This window comes from Borostomias antarcticus (genome assembly GCF_949987555.1).
Source record: "Borostomias antarcticus genome assembly, chromosome: 2".
In the NCBI taxonomy this organism is placed as follows: Eukaryota; Metazoa; Chordata; class Actinopteri; order Stomiiformes; family Stomiidae; genus Borostomias; species Borostomias antarcticus.
In genome coordinates, this window is record NC_140235.1 from 23,528,450 (window position 1) to 23,549,516 (window position 21,067).

General features: G+C 48.2%; 2 protein-coding genes across 2 annotated transcripts in view; one reads left to right on the plus strand and one right to left on the minus strand.

Annotated features, from left to right (window-relative positions):
* Window positions 1-214: 214 nt before the first annotated feature.
* On the plus strand, window positions 215-3,301 carry ppp1r3g (protein phosphatase 1 regulatory subunit 3G). Its single transcript, XM_084451022.1, is given in 2 exon segments — window positions 215-1,344; window positions 1,346-3,301. Coding segments are annotated over 2 exon segments (855 nt in total). The 5' UTR covers window positions 215-547; the 3' UTR covers window positions 1,404-3,301.
* An 825-nt stretch (window positions 3,302-4,126) lies between these two features.
* lyrm4b (LYR motif containing 4) overlaps window positions 4,127-21,067 on the minus strand; it is a 46,200-nt gene continuing 29,259 nt past the window's right edge. Inside the window, exon 4 of the mRNA XM_084453128.1 lies at window positions 4,127-4,817. Within this exon, the coding sequence (XP_084309254.1) occupies window positions 4,749-4,817 (69 nt within the window). The 3' untranslated portion in view covers window positions 4,127-4,748. The remainder of the gene's footprint in view (window positions 4,818-21,067) is intronic.

Here is a 21,067-nt window from a genome sequence, read left to right on the forward strand (position 1 = left end):
TATGACTTACTAAGAGCTGCCCCGGACAAAAATGAGTAGTCAAACAGAACGGACGTAGGCGATGGAAGGCAGGGCGATGTGCGTTGACCTGGTGACGGGTTGGTGTCACTTATGACGCACCTGGCGGGTTACGAAATCCTGTTGTTTTCACAGCTGAAAAAACTCTAGGATAGTGGTGGGATAGTCGTTATGAGACGAACGGAAGGAAACGATTTGGTCAATTAGCCTAAATGAAATGCCAGTGACGGAGCTTTATGGTAGCCTCCCCATTGACGTTTCTAAAGCTAAAATTGCTGGTCTTCCAACATGCCATGCATGACTGCACCATGGTCTACGTGCCTTGTGACGTCAGAAGAAAAGTAGGCTATCTGGCACAGGTGAAAGTTCTTGTTTGTTACGAATCCTATGCTATTGACAGGTGTACAGCAACACGTTGTTCTGTGGTTATGACGACCTTAAAAGGTGGGCGTCACCGAGTGAAACATTCCACCAGGGACCTCTATTACCCACATCTCCAAACCGAGAATAGGCTACCAACGGCTGGAGAATGTCACACTCGCCGCCCCCCAAACGGACTCTTCAGAACATAGCGGGCACCGTGCTGTCAGGGAGCGGGGAAGAGCCAACGGAAAACGGAGGGGATTTGGAGGACGACTCATCAGAAATGGAACCGCACGTGGTCGAGGTCTACATGAAAGACAAGCGGAGAGCTAAATCACTGCCCGCCTACCCCGAGCAGGCCACGCTTTTTGACGAGATCGGGAATAACGGTCGGAAACGCGTGAAGTTCGCAGATTCCATGGGTTTGAATCTGGCGAGCGTGAAGCACTTCAGCACCGCTGAGGTCCCCAAGATCCCCTCCAAGGTGCTCTTGAGGCTGCAGAGTTTACCGCCTCCACAGGAAGGCGAGTACCTCGAGCATCTATGCGCGAATTTCAAATCCACCATGACCATGAGCCGTCTGGTGCCAACTTTCAAGATGCCAGTGGAGACGGAGGATTTCGAGGCGAGGGTGCGGCAGCGTCACGTCGCCTTGGAGAGAGTCACCATCACCCAGTTCGACGTCCGCGGACAAATTCGTGTTGATACTCAAAACTGTCCCGAGACTCGGGATGTTGGGGTGCGGTACACTCTCAACGACTGGCTCTCCTCCGTTGACTCGCAGGCGATAGCTGTGCCCGGTGACGCTGACACTAGTGTACTCGGTGAGAGTTTTGCCTTTACGTTGTATACACCCCCGTTCCTCGACCCCAGCTCCTCTGTGCACCTCGCTATCTACATGAGAAACGACCAGGAAGAGTTTTGGGACAACAACGACGGGCTGAACTATACGTTAAAGTACCACTGACTGCATGCTGACGCACGAGAGCACCGCCTTCCACGCCACTGAGACCAGTGCGTAAAGCGCCGTTCATGCGTAAAATACCTCTCCTCTCTCCGAGTCATGGGTTGATCATCTTTTTTTTCTACTAAATTCTTTTTTTTTCTGTCGACTTCTGGCCTTTTTTGAGTCCAAATGCCATTGAAGACCTATATTTTGACATTCACATCAGTGGACCAGACCTGACTGCTTTGGACCATAACACTGGCTGGCTGACTCAAATCTAGCTGAAAAGAAGACCTAGGCCTGTTCTCTCCAGATCAACTTCAGTTTTGATAACTTTGGGAAATGACACTAAACAACATTCACATGAGTTTTATTTTTCACACGTTTGTTGTCAGTAATTCAACCTGAGGATCAAGGTCATCATTCAGAAGCTGAATCATGCGGATGGACTGAGGACCAGAGGAAGGCATAATGAACTCTTCACCTCCCTCTTCATTAGAACACACTGAGAGGTGTAGCATATGAGAGGTAGAGAAAAGGTTGGGCTACTATGTGAAACAAAGCTCCAAGTTGGCCTCTTTCATAAAATATAATTCTCTTTTATCGACCTATGAGCTCCAGATTGACCAACCTGCCAGTTCACTATAACGGTCCTAGTTTTAAGTCCATGGAGGTTCCTTAATCCCCATCCTACTGACTGGGACGTCACAGACTCCAGACATTTATTTCATATCTCACAGGTGCTTTATTATATCAATTTTCATGACTTTGTCAATAATTTAGTTCCTTCTAACTTCATATCATAGTTCTCTGTGTTTCAATTAGCCTAGTGCTTTTAAAATTACCAATGCATTGGCCTTGGGGAGCCCAGGCCAAAGCACCAAATTCTACCTATGCAGTTTTAGATGGAAATATTTATTGAGTTCATGTTTGACATGGCTCCTAATTTAAAGTCTCACACACTTTCAACCACCATCAGCAGGGGATAGGAGCATATATAGTACATGTGTGTGGAATGAGCAGTTTGTTGGTTTCAGAGGCCAGTGCAGTTTCTAAGTTTCATTTTGCACAATATGCAAGTTAACAGTAGCTACTAAAATAACAATTTTCTTTCTCAGGTGACAGTTACATAACTAATATTGTTTTGAGTTAAGATTTTGCTATGGTTGTGTCTTCCAGTAGTTTATTATTTGGGTCCCCAGAGACCTGTCGTTAGTCCATGGATGTTAAATATGTTGGTAGGATGAGGGTTAATGGAACAAAGGGTCTCAAATCAGTGTTCCAAACACATTCACTGGCCTCAGAGAAACTCTGCTGGTTTCCCTTTAATTACAGTAGGGCTAGTAACAGAACAACAGGCCTCTGTGTGTGTGTTACTATTACGCAGTAGTGTATTCTGGCAGTCTGGTCCAGGCTAAGTGGGGCAAGCCAAGTGTTACCAGTTCTATTAGATCTAGATCATGTATCATGGTACACAGTGGGAACTTGCTCTCTGATGAGGTCCATACAGGTGTGCCAGTTGTTTCAGATGGCATGACTAGAGCATGCCAACTGTGATGTCATATCTACAGTGGTTTGACCTCCAACAGTTGATGGAGAAAAATGGGTCAACACGAAAGGAGGGGGAAGCACTTCAAATAAAATTTTAAGTATCAGTGATAACTTGACATTTTTGCATTAATAATGTTTCTCCTGGGAAATCACAAAATCACTTTTAGCAGATCGATACAGACTCCCAAACCACAGTACTCTGAGTATTATGGTAAACTGTGCCTCGATTTGACCGGTTTTGAAACTGGAAGTAATTTCATGTTGATTTTTGCTGGATGGTATACATGACAGTCATCGGGCTGTCTCTCCCATGCCTGTCCCTCCTGTCCCTCAGCTCAGCTCTGCCTGGGAAACCAAAGTCCTGCTGTCCCAGCATGGCTGTTTGGTCTGTCAATAGAGAGAGAGAGAGGGTGGGAGGGGCAGAGCTGAAAGGGGGAAAGAACAGGCAGGGAGAGATGTGGAGAGATGTGATGAAGAGTCTCTGAGGTTTCCTGTCTATCTAGGGACAGAATGACACCTGGGGTTACTAGCTTAGTTACAGTACTAGGTCACTGTTACTATCACAGGGTACTGTGAATATAAACCAATGAAATGGACCAAACTGTGATAATGTTGACTTGTTTCTTCATGACCCAATAATGACTCCCAGTGTCTACACATCCAGCAACCATGGCGACTACCCCCTAGGCTGATATAGTCATGCATTTCTCTCTGAGGGTGCAACACCGTTCAGGTTCATCAATCAACTGTCCTCTTCTCACACTGAACTATGAAAACTGACCAAATAACAGCGCTACATGATATATTACTGGATACATCACTCTGGGGTCAGAATACTGTAGCTTTTGTGTGTGTGTGTGTGTGGCTTGGGAGGGGTTGAGAGAGTGTACTACTGCATGTGTGTGTGCTTCTGTGTGAGTGACCTTCTGAATTGTGTGTGTGTGTCTGGGAGAGAGCAAGCTTTTTATACGGCGTGTGTTGAGTAAATGTGATCTTTACACCCTAACCTGTTATTGGATCAGCATCGGTCTCTAAACCAACACAGTGCTATTTATAACCACGCTCGGCCTGGTGGGATACCTTCAACCCTGTGTTACACAGACAAGACTGCAGTCTGGCAGCACAGAAGCACACTGATCAGGTCATCATCTTCATCATCAGCAGCAGCACACTTGTCAACAAGTTGAATGTCTAGCTTGACCTATTTCTGTTCCCAAATGATTCTGGCGGTTCATATAATATGCAAATCATTTTTAATCATTTACACAGCATCTCTTAGAAGACAGATTATATATAAATATAGCACAGCAGACATCTGGAAAAAAAAGAAAAAACATGACAGGGAGTGAAGGCTGAAGGAGATATTCCACCGTCTGAAGTCACTTACTGTATGTCACAACTCTCAGCCCCTCATACTGCATCGCATCACAATGTTTCTTACTGTGCCCCAGCCCTAGCCCTCTCACATGCAGGTGGTGTGAATGTCTATATCGTATGATAATGATTATACAGTATATGATGAAGTCATCATATGTGATCACATCATGTCACCAAGGGGGAGGCGTTACATGGCATAACACATACTGATGGGTAAGATGTCATCACTGTGTAACGACCAGTTTGGAACCAGAACAAGGAATGTAAAGAAATAAGTGTCAGGGACATCACACATTTTGCTACAGAACATGAGAACCACTCCTACTGGACACCAGCCCTGGCTCCCAGTGTAGCAGTAGTCCAGACCAGAATGCGAACTTATGACGTCTGACTGATGTTTCCTTCTTTGTACGTCCCTTGAACTCTCTGACATCATTTCCTGTTCTTCTGTGACACCTTCCCTCCCTTCTGCCCTCCGATTGGCTGCTTGTCATCAGGTCTTCTTGGAGCTCTGCTTCTCAATGACAGTCTTCTGGGACTGGTACATCCTACCTATAGACACCTGGAGGAGGCAGAGAAGAGAGGAAGAGAGGAGAGGAGGAGGAAAGGGGGGGTGAGAGAGAGAGAGAAGAGAGACAAGAGAGGAAAGAGGAGGGGATAGGGAGAGGAGATAAGGTAGTTAGAGATATATCAGGTGTAAAGTCTGTCAAACCAGCTGGACCCAATCGACCTGGAGACCTAATTTAACAGTCATGACATTGCGACAAGGGTGTGTGTAGCAATGCCCTTTCTGTATGATCACACACACACACACACACAAAGAGCTCACACACACACACAAAGAGCTATCTCCCTGTACAGTCAACTCCTGGTGAGTACACAGCACCTGACGGTACCCTTCTGCTGTACACACACAGATCCCAAACCACATTCACGCACACTTAGCATGCACACAAACACACAAACATTCTCTCTCTCTCTCCCTATAACACCCCCCCCCCCCACACACACACACACCTGTACAAATGGACAGGACAAAATGACGTGGACAAATAACGCGGACACTGATTCTATCTGCCCGGAACTTATACTCCATGCCCCGCCTGCCTTGAAGTCCTGGTTAAGAACGTTCCTCTCTTCCTGCTTGCGCCAATTCAAGATCCCCAAAATCTGGAGAAGAGCCCTAGTTGTCGCGATCCCTAAGCCGAACAAGCCTGAGGGGGACCCCAAGAGTTACCGCCCCATCTCTCTTATGTATCCCCTTCAAGATCCTCGAGCGTATCATCTACGTCCGCGTCGAACCAATCATCAACCCGGTGTTCCCACAGGAGCAGGCCGGGTTCCAACGTGGGAGATCGACCATAGATCAAGTCACTTTGATGACTCAAGACATCGAGGACAGCTTTTCAGCTAAAAAGAAGGCTGGAGCCGTCTTTATAGACCTGACGGCTGCCTCCGACACCGTATGGCAACGCGGCCTCACCTGCAAGCTGCTCCGCCTGCTGCCTGACAGGCACATCGTCAGTATGATCATAGAGCTTGTCCGAAACCGCAGCTTCACCCTCACCACCGTTAGTGGACAGTGAAGCAGGTTGCGACGCCTTAAGAACGGCGTCCCCCAGGGATCTGTCCTGGCCCCCCTCCTTCATAACATCTACACCTACGACCTGCCGATCACAGTCTCCAGGAAGTACGCCTACGCAGATGACCTCGTGCTGGTGTACTCAGCTGGAGACTGGCGGGCTGCGGAGGAGACACTGATCCAGGACATGCAGACACTAGTGGCATACCTCCGGAAATAGAGATTGAAGCTCAGCGAGGCAAAGACAGTGTCGGCGGCCTTCCACCTTAACAACAAGGAAGCCAAACGTGAGCTCCGAGTGCACATCGATGGAACACTCCTGCCATGCAGCGCCGAACCAACCTATCTCGGCGTGACATTGGACAGGTCGCTCACATTCTGCCGACACCTCGAGTCACTGCGCAAGAAGTTAACAGCTCGTGTGGCGTTGATGAGGCGACTGGTCCGATCAGGCTGGGGCGCCGGCGCAGAAACACTGTGTACGGCAGCCCTAGCCCTGGTCTACTCCACCAGTGAATACTGCCCACCGGTTTGGTGTTGCAGCGCTCACACCCGCCTCATCAACCGGCCTATCAACGAAGCCTTGCGCATCGTGACAGGATGCCTGCGTCACACTCCTGTGGACAACTTTCCCATCCTCGCAGGCATCCAGCCCGCTGGCCTCCGCCGCACGGGAACCACAGCACGTCTCGCCTTCCGGGCCGCGGAGCCTAACCACCTGCTCCACGACAGGCTTGCTGCAACAGCGGAGCCTCCCCAGCGTCTCTAGTCGAGACACCCTTTTGTGCCTGCCACACAAGATCTCCTGCAGCAATGCAGAGATCTTAACATCAGCAAGGCAGGATGGGCGGACCACATCTGGCGTGCGTAGTGGGAGGCGAACACCTCCAGACTCCGTGATTTCATCCTGGCCGCCGGTCCTTCCCCTCCCGGGATGGACATACCCAGACCGGCGTGGGTGAGGCTTAATCGCCTCCGGACCGGCGTCTGACGCTTACACTCATCGATGCACAGATGGGGCTTGGTGTCCTGTGTGGCGTGCGAGTGTGGCGCTGCGGAACAAACCGTAGACCATGTCATCCAGGACTGTCTGACATACCGGACACCCAACGGAATGCATGGCCTGACGGATTTGGATGATGAAACGGTGACAGGGCTCCTAGAGGTGTGCCCAGATATATAGCCCGGGTGACCCCTCACCCAGGATCGGGGTAGTAAAACGATAGCCCTTCGGCCCCGAGCCTGGGGGGGACAGGACAATAACAACCAGCCCAAACGAAGAAGAATATGTACTCTGTATCTTGGATCTTGATACATAATTGATTGTTTAGCTTTATATATATTTTTACCTCTCTATATTGCTTACTGTAGATTATTGCTTAAGATAGATAGATAGATAACTTTAATGATGTCCCTAGGGGGAAATTTGGTAATATGTGCACAATCTAGGAGCTAACGGAAGAACATTTCACTACTCATACCTGTATGATGTAGTATGTGACAAATAAAACTGACTTGACTTGACACCTTCCCAATCTGCTGCGTCTACAGAACCGACAGTAGTTAATCTCTCTCTGCTAACAGGTTTGTGTGACTGACGCTGGGTGTACAGAGCCCTCACAACCAGACACACACACACACACACACACACACACACACACACACAGACACACACACCATCTGTTACACCAGGACATCCGTTATACCGGGACATCCGTTATACCGGGACATCCGTTATACCGGGACATCCTAATGGGACGCAAATTGCTGCCCCTCGTAGCCTGGGAGCAGAAAGAGGGGAGAGAGATGGAGGGAGGTGGAGAGGCAGGGATGGAGAGAGGGAGTAAAAGAAGAGGGGTGATCTGTGTCAGCTGTGTTTGTCTCAGAAGAGAGCACTTGTCTTACTACTGGAGACAGTGGCCATCGGTCTCTCTGTCTGTCTCTCTCGCTCTCTCTTTCTTTCTCTCTCTCTCTCACACACAGACACAGACACACACACAAAGACATACACACACAAAGACACAGACAGACAGACACAAACACACACATTTTAATATCTTTGTGTTCACATTTGAATTCTTGAACACAAACAATAATAGATGCACAAACATCAGGAAACACACACAGACTGCATAGACTTGTGTGGTGTGTGCTCCCATTCATTAACACACAGAGGCAGGAGCGCACACACTACTGAACCTACCTTCACAGAGACTGAACTCTCTCTCTCGTCTCTTTCAATCACACTCACTTTTCTTGCTCTCAAACATCTGTTTCCCTTTTATACCTCCAGGCTTTCATACCTCTGTCCAATGGTGTCTCAATGTTATGAACCACATGACCGAAAGCAAATTCCTAGTATGTTGAAAACGTGTATGGCAATAAAATGAATTTTGATTCTAATTTATTCTGTGAGTGCCAGTTCTCTGCTCCTTCAACAATCCCTCCTACTAGGCAGCCGGTACTAGTCTCAAATACTAGTGCACTACTCTGAAATACTAGTGTACTATCCTCAAATCTGGGAGTCGTACGAATGTTGTCTAAAATTCAGACCATAGGCTACTGTACCTGAATAGGTTACATGCACACAAACGCACACACACACACACATACCGGTATACACACATCAATACACACACACATACATACCTGTACACACACATTAATACACACACGCACGCATGTACGCACGCACGCACTTAAATACATACACACACACACACACACACACACCAATAATCAATCACACAGATAAATAAAAGCATGGTACACAAACTCCAGGCCCAAGCCAGCAGGATAACCTCTGTCCATTGTTCCCTCTCAGTTTCCTGACATCAGCAGTGTGTGTGTGTGTGTGTGTGTGTGTGTGTGTGTGTGTGTGTGTGAGGTGTTTGAGTGAATCTACTGCATGTGGATCGGTTAGGGTGAGTGAGAGAGTGTGTGTGAGGATGGCACCCCCGGAGAGGGCACCTGTATGCGCTGACAGAAACTGCAGACTGGCACAACCTTGCCCTTGAGATGCCACACACATATACGCACACACGCACACATTCAAGCACGCACGCACGCAAGCACGCACGCACACACACACCTCCCCTCATTCACAGGGAGCAGCAGCTGCTGATATCTAGAAGTCTTTCAAACACTTTAACCTTCAACCTGATTCCAGCTAGGCACGTCTCCCTGAGAAACCTCTGAAGCGGCCGCTGGGCGGACCTGGAGGTCCAGTACCAGACTAAAGGTGTTTTGGAAGGAAAATGCGATTCAATACAAGATTAGTACTCTGTGGTGTTTTCTAGGTTCTATGCCAGGATGAAAAAAACAAGTTCCCCAGGCTGTGTGTGTATGTGTGTGTGTGCCTGTGTGTGCGTTTGTGTGTGTGTGTGAGTGGTACTGGTATTATGCTATCTACAGGCCTAACCTCAGCTCACACACCTCCTCCTATCCTGAGCTCACACACCTCCTCCTATCCCCTGAACACACACCTCCTCCTATCCCCTGAACACACACACGCACACACACATCCCACCCTGTGCTGAGTGGTGAAAGGACAGATGTTTCCTCCTGATATCAAAGATGTGAGAACAGCTGAGTGTCACAGCATGGACACTTTCTGAAGGACGAGGGAGAGAGAAAGAGGGAGGGAGGAGGGATGGGAGGGAGAAAGAGAGAGAGAGAGAGAGAGAGAGAGAGAGAGAGAGAGAGAGAGAGAGAGAGAGAGAGAGAGAGAGAGCGGGAGTAGAGAGGGGGGGAGGATCAAGTGTTTTAGAGGAGGAGGACCTTTCCACCTGGTAGAAACTTTTGTAACGCTTTATTTGAACGGGTGTGCATGAGACTGACATAGCGACTGACATACTGTCGTAACAGTGACATAACATTAATCTTTATGAATGTTTATGACTTAAGTTTCATTCGGTCAATTATGTCATTTTTAATGCAATGTTGACATTGTTTGAGAGGTCTTTATTGTGACAACTTAACATCAACAAAGACATTGTCAAGTTGACATTGTTTAAGATCAGAAAACTGGCATAGTTGAGTGAATGACACTTCATAACAACCGCCATAAAGATTCATAAAGAATAAAGATTACTTCATGTCAAGTCATTGATATGATAGTCATGACAGCATCTTCCTCTTCAAATAAAGCGTCTTCCCCTTCAAATAAAGAGGTATAAAAATGAAAACTTTCATACCTCTCTTTCCCTCCTTTCTCTCCCTCTCTCCTTCCCTCCCCCTTCTCTCTCTCTCCATCCATCTCACAGTGCTAATTGGATCACAGGTAAGTAAGAACAGAAAATGTGTGTGTTTGTGTGTGTTGGTGTGTGTGTGTGTGTGTGTGTGTGAGAGTGTGTGTGAGCGTATGTCTGTCTCCTCTTCTCAGTCTGTCCATATTTGTCAGTGTGATGTCTCTCATTGAGACACTTCACTGTGAACACGCCTCAATTAGATAAGTTAACACCTCCTGTGTGTGTGTGTATGTGAGCATGCATGTGTGCGTGGGTGTTGATGTGACTGGGTGTGTGGTTGTTTGTTGGCGTGGTGTATCTTCACATGTGTGTGTGTGTGTGAGAATCTGTAATTAGAACCCCTCCTATCTAAGAACCAACCATGCATGGTGGGAGGATAGGGTTGGGCATCGAGAACCGGTTTCGTTTTGGAGCTGGTTCTAAATTTATGGTTTCTAAATCAAGAGCCGTGGATTGCTCTTGCATTTCGAATCCGCGTTTCGGTTCCCGAACTTTTTTTTCTTAATTTTTCTCCCGATTCCCAATTCTCGACTCGATTCATTTTACAGGAAAGCGAAAATAACGTTGCGTCATTTGTTACGTGCAGTAGTCGAGCATGTGAGAAGAGGAGACACCACCATGACTGACCGCAGTAAACGCTCCAAAGTGTGGCTGAGCTATACAAAAATATATATGGATAGCCTACAGCAGAATGCAACACCTGCAGTAAACGTTTCTCTTGCAAGGGAGGAAGCACATCAAACCTGGCGAAGCATTTACTCACACAACACGGTGTGAATATCAATGAATGCACCGTGTTTGATGCGTTGAGTTCTCCCCATGGATGTATTATATAAACTGGATACAGCCACTCCATTCACTGGCCGCTATCAACAATGAAGCCCTATTGAACCGCGCCATCTTGGCAAAATTTGTAGTCATTTGACTATTTCCGGTTACTTTTGACTTGCGCAGTTGTGCTTTTCTGGCCTTCCGGTTACTTTTGACTTGCGCAGTTGAGCTTCTCTGGCCGACGCGCGTCCACGAAAAAGTTCACATTTCTCTGAAATGTAGACGCGCGTTCCCGGCTCTCCCCGCTTTGATTTAGCAATGAAAACCGGCTTGCATATTAACCTGTTTTTGTCACTGAGTTTGGGTGTTTTCAGTCAACGTTGGCGTTCACCGCTTCCATTTATCGAATGGCCGACTGGTGTAAGATGGATAGCCTAACGTTAGAGAGATAAATGTAGGCTATGGTTATGTTAATAAAGGTAACAATGATGTTGTAACATGCATGCAGCACTGCCGATCTGATCTGAACGATTGATTCATTATTACCATGGATCGGTATTGGGATTGATCAAGGGCGAGTGTGAAATAGCAGCCAGGAACTCAGCGGGTTTTCCGAGATGCGGTAGCCGCGGCCAGAGCTCCTGCTGGCGGGGAGTGAAGCTCTTCAACTCGCCTGTCACTGGCTCCCTGGAGGAATTTAGCCTGGCTGCAATAACGTTATCGCGAACGGAATGAATACCATCTACTAGCAAACAAAACATGTTCAATTATATTTAACTTGTTAAAACTAAGATGCCAGGATCAAAAAATAATTTCTCCAATTGATATATTTGACAAAAACAGGTTAATATGCAAGCCGGTTTTCATTGCTAAATCAAAGCGGGGAGAGCCGGGAACGTGCGTGGACGCGCGTCGGCCAGAGAAGCTCAACTGCGCAAGTCAAAAGTAACCGGAAATAGCCAAGTGACTACAAATCTAGCCAAGATGGCGCGGTTCAATAGGCCTTCACTTTAGATTTCGATTCCTGGGGGCTTGGTTCTCCCTCTCCCAGCCAACATGCCCCAGATAGATCAGCCGGGTTCACACTGGAAGCGAAAGCGCAGCGCAGCCCGTTTCCTTTCGGCGCCCATGTTAACCAACATGACTGTTCACACCGGAACAGGACCGCCCATGTTAACCAACATGACTGTTCACACCGGTGGATAGTTTTCGCTTCTGGTCTATTTTTGAGCGAGCCACGAGTGAACGCAAGCAAATTTGCAAAAGTTGGACGGGGGAAAATGCCTTTTTCTTTTCAAAAATAAAACCTATTTCAACATGGCGTCGGCTGTCCAGTTTATATATAATGTAGACACAAACATATATTTGTCATTTCTCAAGTAGGTAGCAATTTGTAATAGGCTTTCAAACTGTGATTTCCACATCTATCTTTTTTTTCTGTCAAGTAGGCTACAGATTTGATTTCAGTCGCCTATATCTGTAATTGTATACTAGCCTACGTATTAGTTGTTTAGGATTCACTCTTGCTTTGGCAATGCAGTCTGTAAGCTTTCGATGCCAATAAAGCACCTTTCCCAGCTGGCACATGACCGACCTTCAACGTTGAAATATAGTTGGATTAATGTCAGTCGTCGTTTCAACCTTGAAACAACATTGAATGCTCAATGGTTGAAAAAGGTTGATAAAATACTTATAAATCAACGTTGAAATTCTGTTGAAGATCTGTACGTTGAATCAACATGATGTCTTCAATCATGATGTCTTCAATAGCCCTTTAATGCACAATATGGGTAAAAAGTGGAGCTGAGCTCTTCTGAGCAGAGAGAGCAGTAGTACTAGCTCTGGTGAAGAATGCTGGCAGCTCTGCTCACCAGCCCAGACAGACACACGAGAACCGGGCCTCGCTGCCAGGGAGCCGGGCCGAGTCTGTCAGCCAGAACAAACGCGCTCCCCGCTGAGACCGGTTGGGCGGGAGATGCCAGTGAAATAAGCAGACCTCAGAGAGATACTGCGGTACCAAGGTTACTCTAGATTACTCTCGATTTATTCACCAGAACACATTCGTTTTTGCAGCTACTGTAGATTCGGTAGTTTCTACTCTGAAGTCTTCAATAAAAGAGGCATTTTAGGACAGCTGTAGTAGACACTAAGGTGACAGGCTTATCCTGGGAGTCTGTGAATGAGTGGTGAGTGGCTGAAAGCTGCCATGTCTCTGCAGCGCCACCGGAGGGCAGTAACCACCTGTGAGACGTTACTATTCTATTCTTTATTCTCCTGTTCACTCTTCCTCCTCTGAATTCTCTCTCACACACACACTCACACACACACACACACACACACACACACACACACACACACACACACACACACACACACACACACACACACACACACACACACACACACACACACACACACACACACACACAGTGGTTCGTTTATTCGTAGGTGCAACCCCTTACATGACTGTGCTGGTGGAGGGGGCAGGACGAAGGGAGGCGGGCATCTCTCTTGGCCAATCAGCATGAAGCTAGCTCAGCTTTCATTTTAATTGCTGCGGCTGTAGCAGAACGGACTGGTGGCAAGACTGTCACTCTGTGGATCTTTCTCACTCCCTCACACACACACACACTCACACACACACACACACACACACACAAACACGCACGCACGCACACACACACGCACACAGACGCATGCACACACACGCACAAGCACACACAGACATTCAGGGTTTCCTCAGTCGTAATTAGTGGAGCAGATGAATGAGAGGAGAGGGACTCATCTCAGGAAGAGAAGAGATGGAAAGACTAACATGAGGAAAGGTCCATGTGGGCTTCCCCCAATCTCTCTACCTTCCTTCCTCCCTCTCTCCCTCCCTCCTTCTCCACCTCTCTTTCCCTCTGTTTCTCTCTCTCTCTTTGAAGTCGTGGCCACGTCTTTCTCTAGCCCGCAACTCACAACACAGTAGTGTGTGTGTGTGTGTGTGTGTGTGTGTGCGTGCGTCTGTGTTCTCCTGCGCGGGCGGTGTCACATCTCACTATCAGACTGATGATCCTGCTGCCTGCTAACACAATACACACACAATCATCTGTCCCTAAAGGGGAACCTTCTGAATAAAAAGCTTCGCGGCGGAACCGCTTTTTTAGGTCCGTAAGGTTCCACGGGGAGCAGGGGTGGACGTGGTTGGCGTTACCCCTGCCGATTATTAGTTAGAACTAATGTTCTGAGTTCTCACGACCGTGTTCTCCCGTTAGCGAACGCCGGCGCCCCTGAATCGGGCCTTGGTGGCTTCAGGCTGCGGCCGGTGTGGGTGTGGGCGGTGACCGCCTTCACACCCCTAACTGCCTGGTATGCTGTTCATGTCCAGTCATATTAGAGACTACAGTATCATACAGTATTTATAATCCCCTCACCTCCTCTCCTCCTCCTCCTCCTCCTCCTCTCCTGTACACTCTACTTGCTATTTTTACCAGACAGTTAACATGCAACACCATGTGCGGTGTCTCTCTCTCTCTCTCTCTCTCTCTCTATCCTCTCTCTCTCTATCCTCCCTCTCTTTCCCTCGCTCTCTTTCCCTCGTTCTCTCTACTTCTTCCGCTCCTGCTCCCTTGCTCTCTCTCTCCAACCCCCCCCCTCTCTCTTTTCTGCTTGCTCACTTTATGTTTCTCTCTGCAACAGTACACACACACGTACACACACACACGTACACACACACGTACACTCACACACGTACACACACGTACACTCACACACGTACACACACACACGTACACACACACACACACACGTACACTCACACACGTACACACACACGTACACACACACACACATGTACACTCACATACGTACACGCACGTACACTCACACGCGTACACTCACACACGTACACACACAGATGACAGGAGAAAAACTTAAGGGAGAAGACAGGTAGAGGGCAGAGGGAGAGAGAGAGGGAGGGAGAGAGAGGACAAAGGGGGAGAGAGAGAAAGGTAAAGAGAGAAAGAGGGAGGGAAAGAGGTAGAGAGAGGAGAGGAGGAGAGAGGCAGGGAGAGAGAGAGGGAGGAAGAGGGAAGGAGAGAGAGAGGTAGAGAGGAGAGGGGGCGAGAGAGGTAGGAAGAAAAAGAGGCAGGGAGAGGGGTAGAGAGAGGAGAGGGGAGAGAGAGAGATAGGGAAATAGAGAGTGATGGTGAGGAAAGGAAAGAGAGAAAGAGGGCGGGATAGAGAGGTAGAGAGAGGACAGGGGGAGAGAGAAAGAGAGGTAGGGAGAGAGGGAGAGTGAGAGGTAGGGAGATAGAGAGAGTGAGAAAGAGGGAGAGACCTGCATCATTAAAAATAGCATTTTGCCTCCTACTGAATCTTGAATAAACAGCACACCCCGAAGAGATATGAAGTGTCTATCATGAGGTGTGACTATCATTTATTCATTTCACTTTCAGGAACAATTCAAACACAGAAATTGTCTTCTTACACACACACACCTACACACACACACACACCTACACACCTACACACCTACACACCTACACACACACACACACACACACACACACACACACACACACACACACACACACACACCACGGTGCCTCTACTCAGTCCCCATCTCCCTACAGTAGATGCAGCAACTGGAACCTCCCTTAGCTCCTGCTACCATGAGAGAGAGAGAGACAGAGGGAGAGAGAGAGAGAGGGAGGGGGAGGGAGGGAGAGAGATAGATCGGGGAGAGAGAGAGGGGAGAGAGAGAGGGAGAGAGATAGAGGGGGGAGAGAGAGAGAGAGAGAGGGGGGGAGGGAGAGAGAGAGAGGGGGGGGGGGGAGAGAGAGGGAGGGGGAGAGAGAAGGAGAGGGAGAGAGGGAGAGAGATAGAGGGGGGAGAGAGAGGGAGAGAGATAGAGGGGGGAGAGAGAGAGAGAGAAAGGGGGGGAGAGAGAGAGAGAGTGGGGGGGGGGGAGAGAGAGAGGGAGAGAGATAGAGGGGGGAGAGAGAGAGAGGTATGGAGGAAAGAGGAGAGGGTATCACAGGGTAGTTAGGGACAGTCTGTGGCCAGGACAGGGCAAGGCCACAGGGACCTCTCTCATTACAGCACACTGCCACCAACTGGAGACCTGTGTGTGTGTGTGTATGTGTGTGTGAGGGGTAGTACTGTCCAACTGTGGGGGTTTGACCTTGAGACGAGGGGAGAGAGATGACACCCCTCTGCTCCCCATCCTTCCTCTCTCTCTCACTGTCTTTATCTCTCTCTCTCTCTATTTATCTATCTTATCTCTATCTGCTCCTCTACCTCTCTCTATTTCCTCTCTCTCTACCTCTCCTTCTCTCTATCTCCCCCTCCCCTCTCTACCTCTCTCCCTCTCTCTACCTATCCCTCTATTTATCTACCTCTATCTACCCCTCTACCTCTCTCTATCTACCTCTCTCTCCCTATCTCCCCCTCCCCCGCTCTCTACCTCTCTACCTCTCTCTACCTATCCTTCTGTTTATCTACCTCTATCTACCCCTCTACCTCTCTCTATCTACCTCTCTCTCTCCCTATCTCCCCCCTCCCCCGCTCTCTACCTCTCTCTCTCTACCTCTCTCTCTATCTTTCTCTCTCTCTATCTACACATTAAAGCCCCCCCCCCCACACGCATACACACAGACATGCATACATGCACACTCGGACACACACACACACACACACGCACGCACACACACACACACAAAGTAACAAAGTCTGTAAACTCCATATTAAAGCCCTCTCTAGTGACTGCTGAATAATCAAACATATAAAAACTCGGAGAGAGCAGGCTTCCACTGAAACGCTTTAACAAGAAGCAGCACAGCATAACACACACACTCATCAAAACACACACACGCACGCACACATACACACACTATATTTCTCTAAAAACACACACACTCTCGCTTGCGGGACATCCGGACCATAAAGTAGCTTGCATTAACGACCCAATCAAGAGCCTACGCTAGCTGGCCCCGCCCCTCCCCGACCTTTAAAAGTTGTCCCATTACCCAGTACAGCATCCTGCCCTACTCGCTTTTACTACTCTGAGTTAAGGGTGTGTGTGTGCGTGCGTGTGTGCGTGTTAGAGTGTGTGTAAAGTGGTTGGGTGTGTGTGAGGTGTACAAGTGTGTGTTAGTGCTTGGGTGTGTGCGTGCGTGCGTGTTAGAGTGTGTGTAAAGTGGTTGGGTGTGTGAGGTGTACAAGTGTGTGTTAGTGCTTGGGTGTGTGCGTGCGTGCGTGTTAGAGTGTGTGTAAAGTGGTTGGGTGTGTGAGGTGTACAAGTGTGTGTTAGTGCTTGGGTGTGTGTGTGTGTGTGTGTGTGTGTGTGTGCGTGTTAGAGTGTGTGTAAAGTGGTTGGTTGTGTGAGGTGTACAAGTGTGTGTTAGTGCTTGGGTGTGTGTGTGTGTGTGTGCGTGCGTGTTAGAGTGTGTGTAAAGTGCTTGGGTGTGTGTGAGGTGTACAAGTGTGTGTTAGTGCTTGGGTGTGTGTGTGTGTGTGTGTGTGGGTGGCGGGGGGGGTTGTTAGTGCTTGGGTGTGTGTGTGTGTGTGTGTGTGCGCGCGTTAGTGCTTGCTTGCTTGTGTGTGTGTGTGGGTGGGTGGGAGGGGGGGGGGTGTTAGTGTTGGGTGTGTGTGTGTTGTGTGTGTGTGTTAGTGCTTGGTTGTGTGTGTATTGCTTGAGGAGTGTGTGTTACTGTTATAAATAAGCTACAGTATGCCACCATCTTCCTGTTTGTCTTCTAATTGGTTTACACAGCTCCACATACGCCCCCAGGCCTGGCCCAATTAGCTCTCATGGATCAAACAGCTGGAACCAATCAGATCTCATAACGGGTAATTAATACACTGTCAAAGTAATCTTATTAGCCCTGGCCCAGCCTGACCACACCCAAATCACTATGAGGGAGTGGGCATACTCACTCACACACACACACACACAAGCACTTTTTCTTAAGTCAAGAGATAAAACACAGGTTATTCATGCTTCACCCCCATCAAAGCCACCTCTCAACTCTTTCTAGACACATGCACACACGCACGCACGCACACGCACGCACGCACGCGCGGTGTAGGGCACTAATGAGTGGATCTCTTCTGCTAGGCTAGGCAGTCTGTGTGTGTATAGAGAATGAGCCGTCTCAACCTCATCTTACCATAGAGAATACACACACACACTAATTGGAGCTGGTGAGGGGATGAAGACACCCCAGTGGTGGTATGAGAGAGTTACCATTTCTGATCCGCTGCTTCAGTCCATTGAACAGAGGAGAGAAGAAAGAGGAGGAGAGACGAGAGGAAAGAGGAGGAGGAGAGGAGGAGGGGAAGAGGAGAGGAGGAGGGAGAGGAGAGGAGAGGAAAGAGGAGGAGAGAAAGAAGAGAGGGAGATGGAGAGGAGCTGGGATGGTTAAAAATAGGCAGCCCAGTTATACTTCCATTGTTCTCTCTCTCTCTCCCTGTCTCTCTCTCTGTCTCTCTCTCTCAATGTTTTTGTAACTAACTAGACTTGTGTAGGAGTTGTCTGGCTCTCTCAGCAGAGAGAGAACTCTCAGTTGAGAGCTGGAGTGGCTGCAGCGATGGAGGGAGAGGAGGGTGAGGGGGGTCAGCTACCGTGGGACGAGACAGATGCATGTTCGAAGCCACATCCCTTTAAGAGGCCAAAATCAAAACACCCAGTGCCTTTAAAAGCCAATCGATAGGCACTTGTGGTTCCACAGAAACAGAAACAGTGTGTGGGTGCGTGCATGTGTGTTTCTGTGTGTGTGTGTGCGACCCTCTAACAACAGCAGTCCCCACTGTTCAGGGCAGATGCCAGGCGAACGGGTCAACAGACAGACAGAGACAGAGAGGTGATCTCTCCGTCCCCCCATCCCTCTCTGACCTCATCATAACGGCCTGATCTCCTCGGAGCCCTGTCCGTTTCAGACACGGCCGTGACCCCTGACCCTTCAGCAGCGCCGACACGCAGGCAGGACAGCACTTTGACTATCCGAGCTGCGGTTGGTGACATCTGTAGAGAGCAGCTTGGTTTAGTAATGCAGAGAGGGGATAGACATTGAGAGAGTAGAGACAAATGGAGAGAGAGAGACATAGATAGAGAAGGAAAGAGAGGGGGAGAGAGATTGAGGAAGAGGAGAGAGAGAGAGAGAGAGAGAGAGAGAGAGAGAGAGAGAGAGAGAGAGAGAGATGCAGCGTGACTGTGAGCTAATCCTCTGTTTCACCATCGCTGTTGGAGACCAGATGAAATGCTTTGACCCAGGCGTGTGTGTGTGTGTGTGTGGATGGTGCTCCCCCTGTGAAGTGTAACCAACATCCTTCCAATCCTCTCCAGGCAATTTCACCCTGAGCCAACAATAGCAACAACAACAAAACTTTAGCTTAAAGTCGCACAGAAAGGGAAGTTGGAGAACATCTTGCTTCCGTACTTTGACGTATTTCCGCTTGAAATGGGCTGCAAGGGCGGGACATACGTTTAGATGAATTTCATTGGATGTTATCGAGCGGGCGGGATATTCAACACTTGAGGCTGCAGAGTAGTTGACGTTTTGATTGACAGAGTGGATGTCGTGAGATTATTGGCCTAAAATCTAAGGTACCTGGTGTCGTAATTGCATGTAACCTACCGTTTCATAAGAAATTATATACTTTGATATAAGATTACTAAATATTATTTTTTTTTTTTGGCATACATCGTTGAGTAGGTGAACACTATGACCAATTATGTGAACCAAAATGGTAAAGAATGCTTTTTTCATTTCTGTGAGACTTTAACCTCCCTCCCAAAAGTTTCTCTCCTGCACCTCACCTGAATCCCCTCCCATGCAGTCTGTCAAGTCTCTCTCCCAATGTCTCTCTCTCCTTCAATGTCTCTCTCTCCCTCAATGTCTCACTGTCTCTCTCTCTCTCTCTCCCAATGTCTCTCTCTCCCCCAATTTCTCTCTCTCCCAATGTCTCTCTCCCTCAATGTCTCTCTCTTTTCCAATGTCTCTCTCTCCCCCCTCCCCTCTCTCTCCCCCTCCTCGAGCCTCACTTAGTTAGAAGCTACAGAGGCAGGATAGATCATCCCTCCATCTGCAATCTCACAGCAGAATCCACAACTAGGAAGAGAAATCCACACACACGCACGCATGTGTAACCAAGTGAATCATGAGTCCTCGTGAACTCTCATAGAGTGAGTGTAGTCCTCCGAGGTAGTGAATAGCTGGTGCACCTCACTCCCCTAGTATAAAGGAAGTGCTAACAGCCCTGCTGATAGGGATACCTCTCTTGGCATAGTTGTTAGCACACCTGACTCGCAAGCACAAGGTTGCAGGTTCGCTTCCCGCCCTGGACAATCCCTTATCAATGCACAACAAACGAGAAACACAACCGGCCGATCGGATGACAGCGTTGCCTGGCGCGAGTGATGGAGCTGTCAGTCTCTCTGGGAGTCTGTTCTTTTCCGGCTCCATCATCAGCATGCATGTGTTAGTCTGTCCACAGGGACGCATTCATCCACAGGATGGAGCATTAGGCTGTTAATACAACATTAACTACTGCAGCACCTGGCTTGCTAACACTCACCGGCCCTGCAGACGCGCAGACAAACACACACAGTAAACATGCAGACACAACATTAGAGGGTACACAAATAAACGCAGTCACAGATGAACAAATAAACAGATTAACATGCCCTCCGGTCAATATGAAACTAGACAAAGACAGACAGGAGAAATCTCTCTCTATCCGCCTGTCTGTCTGCCAGCCTCTCTTGGCTGTACTGTGTGTCTGTGTGTGTGTGTGTGTGTGTGTGTGTGTGTGTGTGTGTGTGTGTGTGTGTGTGTGTGTGTGTGTGTGTGGTTGTGAGTGTGACCTGACCATTTACAGCTGATACATGGGGAATGGGCACGGGGGTGAACCAAAATAATGTCCAGTGAGCTATATATATGAATGAATGAATGAATGAATGAATGAATGAATGAATGAATGTTACATTAGTCATTTAGAAGATGCTTTTATCCAAAGCGACCTAGACTAATTGCATTTAACGTAGGAAAAGACAATGGGCCTCATTCACCAACGAAGTTAAGAATTTCTTAGGAAGCATTTCTTCTTAAACTTCACTTACACCGTTTCAAAGAAGATTCTGGCATTCACCAATGGTCCTCATTCCTGAACGCAGTTAAGAAAAAGTTAAGAAGAAATTTCTTCTTAACTCCACTCACAAAGTTC